This window comes from Patiria miniata, unplaced genomic scaffold, assembly GCF_015706575.1.
Source record: "Patiria miniata isolate m_02_andy unplaced genomic scaffold, ASM1570657v1 HiC_scaffold_1, whole genome shotgun sequence".
NCBI lineage: Eukaryota > Metazoa > Echinodermata > Asteroidea > Valvatida > Asterinidae > Patiria > Patiria miniata.
This window is the reverse complement of record NW_024037047.1, coordinates 783735-797478: the sequence shown is the minus strand read 5'-3', so window position 1 is coordinate 797478 and position 13744 is coordinate 783735. Positions and strand designations below refer to the sequence as shown.

The 13744-nt window shown below is 44.4% G+C and overlaps 1 protein-coding gene across 1 annotated transcript; it reads right to left on the bottom strand.

The window, feature by feature from the left end:
* Positions 1-259: 259 nt before the first annotated feature.
* LOC119734465 lies at positions 260-9486 on the bottom strand. Its single transcript, XM_038208021.1, has 3 exons — positions 9332-9486; positions 5132-6405; positions 260-4702 (listed from the first exon to the last, which is right to left on the bottom strand). The coding sequence occupies exons 2-3, from the start codon at positions 6374-6376 to the stop codon at positions 752-754; spliced, it is 5196 nt and encodes a 1731-aa protein (XP_038063949.1). The 5' UTR covers positions 6377-6405; positions 9332-9486; the 3' UTR covers positions 260-751.
* Positions 9487-13744: the final 4258 nt, after the last annotated feature.

Genomic DNA, 13744 nt, shown 5'->3' with positions numbered 1-13744 from the left:
AGGGGTAGTTCAACATTTTTAAAATCAAAATAAATTGTAGTTTATAATTTACCAATCAAATGACGAGAATTTATTCAGGTGTTGTATAAAACAAATAACGAATGTTTTACGTTCGTGCGATGGAAAGAATAATTTCATTCGGTGACAGATTGAATGTTCTATTCCTCTCGGCTTCGCCTCGTGGAATAGAACATTCAATCTGTCACCTCATGAAATTATTCTTACCATTGCACACACAAACATTCGTTATTTGTATAATATATAAAAATATATAATTATAATTCAACTATAGTGATGTGTTATTTATGCCTTACGATATTCAGTGTCACATTAAATGCTCTGTCATAATCACCATGAAATGTCAAGAAATACTTCTACAGAGAAAACAAACCTTAACTTGTTCCAGATAAAGTACACACAAAAAGTAAACACCACCTATTTTAAGATCATAATCATACAAAATGCGACCTTTAAAATCCTGCTAACTGCTTTACCTATCAACCCCCCCCCCTCAAAAAAATCGAACAAGGTACTTAAAAAGCATGAAAATATCAAGAAAGTGCAAACTGTTTGTAGTTTTTGTAGGATTGTCCCTTCCTAAAATGATTACATCCTAAAACGGAAGCGTCTGGATAGCAAAAGATTGATAAATGGTTTTGCAAGTATGGACTGTGGGGTAAAGTAAACTCACTGAGCACAGTACAGACACTAGTTTCAACATGGTAAGCAGCTGCCAATTAACAACCTCTCTCTAAACCGGAGTGAAATTTCCGAAGATAATCAAGTCACCTGGCACCGCTCCTTCCTCCATTGTGATCAAATTCTTTGCCGGGAACAACAGATTCTTCAGGGCAAAGAGAGACACAGTGTCAAATGACTTGTTGAAGACACCCACCAGCTCTGTAGGCAAAGACTTCTGCAGATTTGAGAGGAACTTCTTCTGCAAGTCTCTGTCATTGCACTCACAGGCTCCGCCGGGTGGTTTGAGGTTACCTGTCAAGCTTACACTGGACTCAGTGGCAGCGAATCCTATGGATTGATTCTGACCGTCACCTGTAACACTTAGTGGTAAAGTGGTTCCCATATCAATCGTCACACCAAGAGAATGGTTACTGTAGCTGATTTTGCTCCATTTGCCACAACCAAACAGACCACAATTCTTTGATCTGTCCCCATATTTGAAGGAGTATTTCCTGCTGCCTGGGGAGTACACCATCTTGGCATCCCAACCTGACGTCTCGTCTCCTGGGAGGAACTGCATTCCGGTGAGATCGACAACTGCCGTGTCGTTGCCGACTTTGACGTAGTATTCGGACTTAGTGGTCGAAAATTCATTGCTTGTGGTGTTGGAACCAACCTTGGTAACAGGAAAAGGCGCTGACACTGAACCGCTTGTTGCTTCAGCGGACCAGGCAGTGTTAGTATTAGCATCGTCTGATGGCTCGATACCTTCTAAGGTGAGGCCAATACCACCATCGCCAAGAGAAGTTGGCACCACATCCTGGAAGAAGATCTTAGAGTTGATGATCAAGGAGCTATCATACGTTGATGGAATGGGCTCTTGGATATACAGCGATGTTGCTGACTGTAGTCTGCCAGTAGTGGCTATGAAGAGCTGAAGAAGATCCCGGTTGCTAGGAGTATGGTAAACATTGAACAGGAAGTCCTTGGGGTTTAGAGAATCCAGGATCGTAATTCCTCTCAGATCAAGAGTGCCGAGGTTGTACACCTCGTAGCCGTCCTTAAGGCTGGTGAAGTAGTTGGTCAGAGCAAATCCAAAAGTTGGATTGGTGTTGCCAGCTTCAAAATTGCGGGCAGAGAAAGATCCACCCTTGAGCTTGATAGCAACGTTGTGTTGTGTGGAGACTGATCCTGGAACGATCGACAGAAGAACATCTCCTTGGATGAAAGCCCCATCAGACTTCTTCACCTCAGCCTTCTCCAGTTCAATCCAGGTGTCGTTGACTAACACAGAGTACTCATAGGTCCCAGATATGATTGGCATAAAAACCTGAGCAGAATTGGAGTTATTCAAGAGAAACTGGAGCCGAGGAGCATTGAAGGTGAAATTGAACACCGTCTTCAGTGTCTTGCCCTCCGATGTCTGGACTTCGTTTTCAAATTTGCCGGTTTCCCTAATAAAGACTGGATTGTCTAAGCGATTGGTATACTGCCCGTATAACTGGTCATTCACCTGTTCAGCTGTCATAGAGAACACTGCATCCCAGCCAGCACAGACAGATGTTCCTTTCATGGCAAGAAGGACGTCATTACGAGACACGGATGTTGTTGTTGCAGAGCCATCGGACGCCAAGGAACGTGCCATGGATGGTTTGGCTGTAAGAGCTATCGGTGCTACTGTCTTAGTGACCACTCCTTCACTTTTGCCGCCAAGCTTGACACTTCGGAGCTTCTTGGTTTTACTCTTAGAAGCGGGTTTGACGTAATCTTCACGAGTAAGAAGACGCCGAGCTGTAAAGTTCATCTCCGAGGGAGTCACGGTAGATTCCTTCAACTGGGCATAGATGCGGAAGATAAGACGGACGGTCACACCTCGAGAATAATCGTCAAACTCGATACCTTCGTTACTCTGAGTCTTGGGCAGTGAAACCTGCCAGCTTGAGAACGGAGTGATGCTGGAAGTTTTAGCACCGAATGGATCTTGGCCAGTTGTTGCTAGTACAGCTTCTGGGTTCTGAACGACATTTCCGTCATCATATACCACATGACTGCTGGTGCTTACGTCGTGAAGACCGGTGAAGATCCGTGAGGTCGTCTGGAACTCCAAGGGTTGACCATCAAAGCCACGGTCAAAGAACGGATTTCCATTGAACACTAGCTCCGTGTAATACTTGCCACTTTTAGTTGAAGTTATGCCACCAATCTCGACGTGGATACCCTCTATGCGGACGTAGTTGTACGAGGAAAACTCACGTTTGTTAAGGCTGATGTTGAAAGTGTAGCGCTGGTTGTTAGTGATGCTTTCTGGTCTGACGCCGTGAATTTCATAGATGATCGGATGCTTCTGGCTTTTTGGTTGAGGCTGAACTGTCAGACCCTGATTGATACTCTGAGATTGATTCAGAATGGCTAGCTGCAGGTTCAGCATCGTGAAGGACCCAATAGGAGTGGGTGGTCGTAAGTACTCGTAATGTAAAGCTCTGTCCTGAATAACTACAGTGGAAGCCAACGTCATCAGCATCTGGCGCTCAAAGAAAATCAACTGACCAGACAGCCCAATCAGATCAACCTTCTCGACATTCAGATCCTCCGGCTTTGCATTCAGGTTGATTTTCAGCTCATCTAGTCGTTTCTTCTGGTCTTCGTGGAGACTGATTCGTTGCTGAGCAGCCGAAAGATCAGCAACGATCCCTTGAATTTTTCCCTGCGTTTGAAGAAGTGCTTTGCCTCTTAATACCAGTACACCAAAAGCTGCTGAGAGAGTGTTCTTAACTCCTATGGCTGGACCAGAAGCCAGGGTGGCACTGAAGTTGACTTTCATCTCATCCCACTCGAGCGAAGACGGCATATCTAGACCACTAGGACCCAGGTCCGCCAGGGAATCGACCACCTTTTTTGGATTAGAAGGTACAGCCTTTATGGCTCTGTACGTCTTGATAACAGCATCAAAGACTTTAACAGCCTTTTGAATTCTCTGGACCGTCAAACCGAGATCAGCAAGAGCCTTGATCGAGGATGCAGGCGCAGCAAATGCGAAGCCGAGAGAGAAGAGACTCGAAGCGATGTCAATGGCTGCCTTGATGGTCTGCTCCTCTATATATTCAGCAACAGCGTCTTTGTATTCCTCAATGGCGTCGTTGACAACTACTCGCTGCTCGGTTAGACTGGCACTCAGTTGGTCTGCTCGTTTATTGGCCTTCTCCAGCTCATCCATCTTTTCCTGAAAGACGCTGGAGAACATGTCTTCCAGGCTTTGTTGATAGCTCGCCTGAGCACCGATGTAATCTTGAAGAAGCTTGCCCGAGTTGACGATGTTTTCGTTCAGAGCTGTGTCTCTCTGCACCTGGCGCTCTTCAGCTTTTCTTACCCTGATCTGGTTCTGGTAGTCCGTCAGGTGATCGGATGCTGTTCTCAAAGCATTCTGGACATTTTCGACTACGTCTTTGTAGGCTTCGTATCGTAAGTACGGCACGGGAACGCCAGCCCCTTGGTCAGCGGCCACCACAGATGCAAGATACATTGCTCTTGCCTGAAGTGTAGCCAACTGGTCATCTTGATACTGGTAATTGCTACCTGCTACTCCAGCAAGCCACAACAAGAACCGCTTCAAAAGCTCAAGGCTTTGACCCTGAGACGCGGCGTTTGAGAGCAAGAAGTTAAGGCGAGCTTCTGCCGCTACTAGAGCAAATTGAATATCAGTCAACCGCTCGGTGAGTATTGCCATATTTGGAGTCTCACGCACATCACACACAACCGAGACTTGACCTTTGACTTCTTGGAACATTAAGCCATTCATAATCACAACACCTTTACTGTCACTAGAGCTACTTATTTGTAACCCGCCGTAAAACTCACCACAAAAGAGGCGGCTTTTAATCTCTTTCAAAGCGGGGTCACTCAGGCGTAGATTTGGAGGAGTAGGGCCTGTCCGTCCAGATGTGATAACGTGCCCTAGAAGGGACACCGTATTGGAACCAGGAATATCGATGGTCGTTTTCTCATGGGAGGAAGTGACTGGCATCTAAAAAATAAATTAAATAACAAAACAAAAAAACATTATATAAAACAAGAAATCACTAAATCAAACAAAAAATACTGCAGCAATACTGATTTTATCGTTGAATATGTGATCGACAATCGGCGACTAACGTGTCAATTCTTAGTTCGGAAAGAAATGGGCAAAAGGGTTTCGATAACAGTACGATGTTCTAAATATTTTTTAAGTTGTTGTAAAGACAAGCATCCAAAGCTCAAAAATGAGGGAAATTCTACTTTGAAATGTAACTTTAGGGCTTGAACATAACTTTTACAGTAATTTAGTTTAATAGTTGGCTCAATAAGCCATGAGCTTCAAAGAAGAGCAGAACATGCTGTTCATTTATGTGCAAGATAAAATGCATCTTAACCTTTTCCTAAGATAATGATCATGCCACTAGGTTTATGAACGTACCTGGATCGCATTTGCAAACACGCTGAAAACTTTCACCAACTCCGGAAACTGAAGAACGATATCACCCAAGTTGAGCTTCTCCTGCCAGATGTTGACTGAGGGTGTGGCGAGTGTTGACAGCAGACCATCTCCGCCGATAGAGTCCGAGTCCTGGAACACGGAATCCAAGTCGTAGGGACAGTTGTTGGTGAAATAAGGAGCCACGCCCACACCGGTGAGGTACTTGGCGTACATGGCTGCTTTGAAGACTCGCCGCCAGATCAGCATTCGGTAGTACTCGGCAAAGACGTCAAGGGATGCTAGCTCGATGGATATCACAACGACCTTCTTGAAGGTTGTGTTGACATCGACAGCATCGGAGCGGAGAAATGGAGCAAAGATGCTGTCTGTGCCCGCAAACTTATTATCTTTCCAAAGTCCATCTTTCAGGGATTTCTCCATCTCTGGATCTTGGCTGGTAATGCAGATGTTGCCGATGGCTGCGGTGCGACCATACCCACTTCCAGAACGAGGCGTGGTGAACAAAGCAAAGGAGGTAGACTTGGGACCACTCAGATCATTTGGACTTTTTTCGTAAACTCTGACGACATTCTGGTAATTGGTTGAGGCAAAGGCAAAGACTTGGAAGATGGTGTCACCTGTGTCGACGCTGGATACGAAGTGTGAGCCGTAGGTGTCATAGAAATCCAAGTAGCCTTCGGCACCCCGCTTGGACACGTTGGTAGAATTCGCCTGCATCTTTTCCAAGGATTTCAGAGCTGCCAGGGTGTCTGGTTTCAAGATGGTGTCAGGGTCGGGATGACCAAACACACCTCTCTCATAGCAGGGATGGATCGCTGTGCCTATCTTACGTGTACGGCGGACCAGAGCATAGGACCAGTCCTTGTCAAGATCGACTCCAAGTTGACCAGACAGCTTTTTGAGAGCCTCAGAACGAGATGAGGCAGACAACCCAGCTACGATAAGAGCTCCTGCTGGCCAGATACCTGCCACGCCATTCTCTTCTGAAACATCTTCAAGAGGTCTGAGCTTGATCTGAAAGACAGCACTCAGCAGGTTTTCTGCGTCATCATGAAGAGAGATCGTCGGCCAGGACCACTCGGCATCGTAGTCAGGGTTCTTGACGATGACTTGGCCGTCGTTGAGGGCGGGTTTGGAAGACTTGTTGAAGGGCACGGAGTAGATATCAGCCTTGTATCCAGTGAGAAGGCTGGCCGACTCGCCTAGTCTAATTTCGGTATCCATGCTGAAGTCACAGATGATGCACTGACAACCTGAAAATAAAAGCAAGGAAACAATTTAACTTTTGAATAGCGTAACCACGAGGGCAAACCAAATATTTATGACAAGGAGATATTGAAATAAAAATCTGAATCTAAATTGAAAATGTTACTGTTAATGCATATGGTGGAGGACTAAGCATTATTTTACTGCTATCCATAGCTACGTTTTTGTAATCGAGAAGGGTCCCGAGTAAAACCAGCTGACGTAACTAAGAAGGGGGAAAGGGACGGGACGGGGGCGCACATTCCCCAACCAAGCGGATGTCCTTTCCCCCACCTACCCAGCTCACCCCTTTTGACTCTTGAATTGAAAACAAATACGGTACTGTTGCAATGATATGTTTCATTTGCCTCAAAGTGCACCCCGGAAATGGAAGCAGCGCCTTGTGCCCTCCAGAAGATTGACCCTACAATCCTGGCCAAATCTCGCCGGACCCCAACCCTCCGGCCCCCACTCAATGTTGTCTTTCATTGCGCGGTGTGTGCTCCATCAGCTGGAGAGGACAACATTTACCGGGGGAGCGGGGGAGTGGGTGACCGTGACAGGCTCAGGAAGTGTCCCAACCATTTTGGCCGGGATTGTAGCTACGCTGCCAAGTAAAACTGCTATTGTTTATGGCTCTACACCGTGTATTGGGACGTTGGAAGGTCAATTGTATTGGTGAGGGTTAACAGTTCTTGAAAAGGTTACATCCGGAAATGTCGACAGTTTTCTTTGGCCTCCGTACAATCAAAGAGTGGCTTGGGGAGGAGGGGGGGGGGGGGCTGGTACCACCTTCCAATGATCATTCTTCTTGGATGATGATCTTCCAAGAATGTATAGAGCCTTTCAAGGCGACACGCTCGCGAAATTCACAATAACCACTCGTAACGGCCGCTGGTACATAAAAGGTTCTTTGTTTCAAAGAGGCGCTTGTTTAAAAAAAAATGGCACTTGTTAGTCAAAAGAGCAGTCGTTACAACATAATACTTTTTATGGGAGGGGAAGGGTAAGTTACCCCTCCCCCTGCTGGCCACGCCCACGGTGTGCAAACAACAACAACAACAATAACAACAAAAAACAACCAAAGCCCTTGCAACGAATTGCCCGCTTTCAAGTGACGTTAGTCTGGAACCAGTTTTCGACCGTCTTCCAATTGGGCCGCTGCTCAAAAACCAACGATTTTGCACACTAACGGAAATAATGGCGCTTTTCAATTTCAGGGCGACAACACCCCCTTTTGGCGGCCACGCCCACGGTGTACAAAGGAAAAACAAAACCTTACAACACGATGCACGACTTCAAGTGACCTTAGTCTGAAACCAGTTTGCGATCAAAACGTATGCGAATAGCCTTGCAAGTAAAATAAGCTATATGACCTCAATACACAAATGCACGCACCCAGCCAACTCACACATTGTGACAAGGTCAAAGTGATCGATTATTGGTATGTAAGAAAACTATATAAAGCTTTGTATGGTGTACATTCACCACGTAACTGGTGACTTGGTATTGTGCCTTGTTGTCTCAAATACCGTGTATGTATTGTATACCTAGTCGCATAATATTTTGTGACCATCAAAATTATAAAAACGATACGCTTAAAGTTAGACGCATCCTGGTCACAAACGTGTCAAGGATCTTGGCAGCATAAACACGCAGACTTCCAGCATAATTGGCATTGTTCGCATAAGTATACAAACTGCCACGTCGAACACCAGTGCTGGCGCTGGCATGGGCGTCGCCAGGAACTTTCTAGACGGGGCAAAGCACATGATTTCCTAAAATTCTTGTTCTTTTTTCAGCATGTTCTCCATTTAGTAATATTTCCAGGGTGGGCGGAGGGACATTTGCCAATTGCACCCCTTTAACCCTAAAGGTGCCTGATTATTTTGACCATCTCTCAGCCGGGGGGGGGGGGGGGGGCGCCGCCCCCTAAGATCTCGGCTATCGAGATCTTAGGGGGCGGCGTGGTTCACACATAGAACTAGGCCTACTTATCATGAAAATACCCGAGAAATTTCACGACTATAGGTGAAAGGGTTTGGGAATTACATGGCTAATTAATTATTCATATGGACGAATGGTAATTTTGCTCTGTGTACACTGGGGAAATTCAATTTAAGGCGCATAGCACTGGTCCGATTTTTTTTTTTATCAAACGATGCGCAAGGCTTGAGGCTCAAAAGTCAGCTCGGGTTGCGACCTTTTTTATAAGGCTATCGCGAAAAAAAAGTTGAGGAGGGGGGGGGGGGCGGATTCCCAAGGTGTGCTAGATTTATGAGGTAAAATTCAACAAAATTGGAATGGTCTTCAAAGACGAGAGACAATATTTGTTGCATGATAAAACTGTTATTTAAATGAATCAAGAACGTGGTGTAGCAACAGGTGAAACGGTGGATCTTTCTCCAAAAGATTGTAAAGGTTTGGAAAGACATTAGGTTGTGGTTTCATATGACTAACTAGCCATGTGGCCAATGTACCGGACTACCTTCGCAAATAAAGGCCACACTTGGAACATGTAGCCAGAGTTGTAGAACTTTGTCAAGTTTTTATTTTCAAATTTAGACTTTGTTTATAGTTTATTTATGCTTAGAAGCATATACTCACCCTATTTATAGCGATAGAAAATTAATTCCTCCTTTTTTCAGACATCTACTTTTCGTGTAATTTGGTTTTGGAATTTAGATACGCAAACGTGTGCAAACAAACTTGGAGATTACACGAAAATTAGATGTCTGAAAAGGGGGGGGGGGATTACATTTCTATCGCTATAAAGGGGGTGGTATGCTACTAAGGCGTAAACTACAAACAAAGTCTAATGTGAATATAGAAACTTGACAAAGTTCTACATTTTCGGGTGCATGTTCCAAGTGTGGCCTTTATTTACGGAGGTAGTCAATTAAATTGGCCACATTTATGGAGCTGATAACTGACCTGTTTATAAAGCTGCCAATGGATTCTCAGTGGTATTCCCTCCACACATCGACTGGATGTCTGCAGTGATGTGATGACACACACACACTGTGGATTGAGTCCGCGGCTGCTGTACTATTACACGCATCTGGGCACTCATGCGTTGATAGTATTATTGGATTCGTGTGAAAGAAGAATGCCACTTATCCTTGGGTGGGGCTTATCTGCGCCGGGGAATCCGGTCACGTACGACATCACGTGTCCGGATTGAATAAAGGAACGAGCAAGGCTATTATTAAATATACCTGGTCTGATCAAGGTCGTAGCCTATACCTCATTCCAGGGTCTACTTTCAACCTCCTGACCCTGGTGGCAACCTTGCTTCCCGTGTTCCGATTCGATCCGGTAAAAGCCATGCAGCAACGGATTACAATTTATATCATGTACTTGGTGCTATGACTTCCAACAAATAGAACTTACGTCTTTTAACAATCCTCACAAACAACAAGCCTCCATCCCTTTTCCATTCTGCTTATAGTAACACATTGTTTGTTTTTAATTACCCCTTAACGCCGACCAGAGGTCCCTTGGTAGAATGTGGAAGGAGATTATAGTTTTAGAGATGGGAGGAAAACCCCAGAATGATATTCTTGGGAAAAAACCACTGCATATCAGGCAGGGACTGAAAAGTCAATCCACATATTGGCCCAGGCGGGGTTCGAATCCGGGTCGTAGCAGTGGAAGGCGACCTGACTGTTGGATTGGTTTATAGTCATCACATTACACCTTTTTTTCTTCTTCTGATCCCACGCTAGACGCATTAATTCCGCCTGTGCGCCATTAACAGGACAAATATAGCACGGCTAGGCACCAGACTCTTCCGTACCAATAATTATAATCCCCGTTTGATCACCTCTCACGCGCTTACTCGTACAGGCGCGGTTGCGTTCGATTTAACTCTCATGTGACTTCTCGCGCTTACTCAAACTTGGCCCTGCATGAGCCGGTTACTAGGGGGTGTAACCCTGTATTAAAATTCTCAGAGACACCAGTGCTAAATGCCCGCACTTTAAAATTCTTTACAAATACTCATAACTTTCACAGGTATTTAAAATACAGAAAAATGATGATCAACACGTCCGCTTTCATTTTCTTTTCATATTTTGGTGTGTTGATCATTGAATTTTCGAGATATTCTCACCAAAAGAAGACGACCCCTATTTTCCCCAAAGCGGAAAAGTAGCCATCTTGAAAAACGATCCCTCCACAACATGGCAAAATAGCGCCACTTTTGCGAGCCCAATTGCAACCAAAATGCTCGGAACTGGATGCCCCAAGTTCGGGCCAGAGGTTCATTGCCATATCTCATCAATTCCCCAATTTTATGGCTCTCAGAACTCTCTAATATACAATTTTTGAGGGTATAAGTTGTATTCATGAGCTCAGCCGGCGGATGGATTTGGGCCTATTTACCGATGTGCACCCTTTAAAAGGCTCGAAAATTTGCAATGCCCCCCACCCCCACCAAAAAAAAAATTTTTTAGGGAAGAGAGATAGTATTGGTAATTAAAATTCCATGAAAAAAAAGAAAGGAAAAACATTATTCGAGGTCGATATGGGGCCTGAAAATAGTGCGGCTTTTTGGCGCCTGCTAGCTGTAGAGCGCCCCCAACGACAGTAAATCGAGTTTCAGCTACTTTGAAGCTCAAAATACCCCCTTTTTAATTCGCATTTGCTGTAATCGGCTGATGGCCGACAACATCCTTACGATTTGGGAGCATCTGTTGCGGAACAGCCCTTGTTGATAGCTTTAAAAAGCTTTTGCCCCCTCCCCATAAGGTTCTGCCCACTGAAAAACCACTGTCGCGACATAGCGCATGCACGGCGCGCGGCCATTTTTGTTAGTCTCTATGGGGCGCACACTGTATTAACATTCCCATAGACACCCGTGCTAAATGCCCATACTTCAAAATTCTTTTTAAAATACTCAGAACTCTCACAGGCATTTAAGCTGCACAGAAAAATGATGATCAACATGTCACCTTTCATTTTCTTTTCATGTTCTTGGTGTGTAAACCATTGACTTTTCGAGATATTCTCACCCAAAGAAGACGATCCCCATATTTTCCCAAAAGCGGAAGAGTATTTTGAAAAACGATCCCTCACTCCACATGGCAAAATAGCTCGGCGGATGGATTTAGGCCTATGCACCGGTGTGTACCCCTCGGGAACGTATCCCACAATACAATGTGAAAACATGTCGGCTAAGTCGAACGCTGCGGCGGCGGGGGATTTAATCATGTCTCAGCTTCACTTCACACTAGTACCAGACCACTGGAGAAAGGTTATTTTTTTACCCGGCATTTTTTGTTCACTTTTAAAGAGCACGTATTCTGGCTCGCTGTTGACGGATCGAATCCATTTTGCAAAGGGTATTTAACATCCACATGACCTCTTGACCTGGTTCGATGGCTATGGCTCGACCTCGAGTAACCCGAGACCGTTCGATTGCGCATGTGCATCTATGCACAAGACGAAAGTACGGGTAAGCGCGAGGGAAGTAATCGAACGCGGTGCGTGTGTTTAGTGTGCAAGATTTTTTAACATGAAATGATTCAGTGTATACCAGGGCAACCTCGTTCCCGCCACGACCTGCTTTTTCACCCTGGTATTGGATCATTTGCATGTTCCTTTAACATGCATATGCAATTAAATTAGGAATAGTCTGGTGTCTGGTTGTGCTTTAAATCAGTGTTTGTGTTTGCATGCGGTGATTGGGGTAAAACGGAATCAATTCGCCCCCTCGAAAAAAAGAGATAAATTGAGAATGTGCTGGAGAAAGTTCAACGATTTTGAGAACTTTGCCCCTCCTGAAAAAAATCCTGGCGACGCAAATGGGAATATTACCAGCGGATCTGTATTTCACAGAGTCCACATTTCGAGAATAATTTCCCACATTAACAAACCGTTCGGTAGTTTCTGGTTTAGAATTTTATAATTCTGACAGACCTTTTGCAAACCTTCTTGAACTTTGTGCATGATTGCTCAATTGTTCGATTTCACTTCATGAAGCATATTATTCAAAAACCCTTTCGTTATTTCAATGTCTATAGAGTGAAATTCAGCACCGGTGGCCGATTTGCTATGGGCAATCGATTTATTTGAACAGGGCTGCCTTTCATATTTTAATTCCCTGTATCAACATTTTAACAGTAGACTGACCGTATCGAATTCGTGGAGTAATCAATGAACTTGGCCACAGGTGTATGCGCGGGAACGTACACAAGGTTTCGATATACGGGGGCCAAAAGCTTTCAAGATGGCTGAACGTTACGTTCCCGAGCTATTTGTGTTAATTTCGCATCCACAAAATAGATATAAGCAATACAAAACTGATCATTTTTGAATGAGACATCAACCAAAAAACAAAAAAAAACAAATAATAAGCCCATGTTTAGTTATTGAATTATGACTAATTTCGAGTAATTAGCTGCCATGCTAATTCCGTTCTCGCGTGTCAGGCTGGTTCCCGCCCCACAATCAGTATCGATAATGTACGGACCGGGGGACAGTCTGCTCGCAAATTACGCGGATCTGTTTAAGCCCAACATACAACCTTTTCTGAAGAGGTTTCAGACGTCAAAATATGAACGTTTTGGGGGTTAAAATAAAACATACAAGTTGAAAATGCATTAATAGACAAAAATCGATATGTTGAAAAGCACGGGGAACGCGACTTTAATTTAGCTAATCAAAAGCCCTTTACTCTTTCCAATAGGAAAGTGTGTGTTTTATTGGCGAGCGAATTCCAAGTAGGAGTTTCCAAAGAAAGACCCTTCCCCGAATCATGTTCTTTAAGAAAGATTACGTCCTAGAATGCGCCAAGTTGGGCTACTAGACGCCTTTTAAACGAAATGATGTTAAAATGATGAGTATTTAAAAGCAGGATATAGACGTCCACACAACCATCCTTTAAAAACTGGGCGTTGTTGTGTTATCCTTTCGAGAACCATGCGAGAACGAATTTCGGGGGTCAACATTTTGACTCTCACAAATCGAGCTGCGGGGTGCTAGTTGTGAATACTGCCGCACAGTGTTTGGCATTCTGCGGACGTGCGAGAAACAGTATTTGTGTATTGGTGCTGTGTGTATTATGTGACACACACACACAACGTGTACCGTACATCGAATGGACATGGCTGTAAATACGTTTACCTAGGCCACAAAATGTCCGCCGCGTCCGATGTAAACAGCAGGTTTTTTTTGTCTGTTCTCGGGAACGTTTAGACATTAGTAGGTTTGTCCCTTTCAACCAGACTTTTGCAATAGGATACTTAAAGTAACAAAACATTCAATTTTCGGGGATTTCAGGCCGTAATGCCCCTTTAATGTACGATTCTTTAAAAAAGGAAAGAAAAGAAAAAAACACATCAG

Excerpts from the sequence above, each read along its gene's own strand:
- LOC119734465 (XM_038208021.1), bottom strand. The coding sequence starts at position 6,376 with ATGGATACCGAAATTAGACTAGGCGAGTCGGCCAGCCTTCTCACTGGA. Across the intron at positions 4,703-5,131 it reads TGTTTGCAAATGCGATCCAG|ATGCCAGTCACTTCCTCCCA; the intron begins GTACGTTCATAA and ends TTTATTTTTTAG.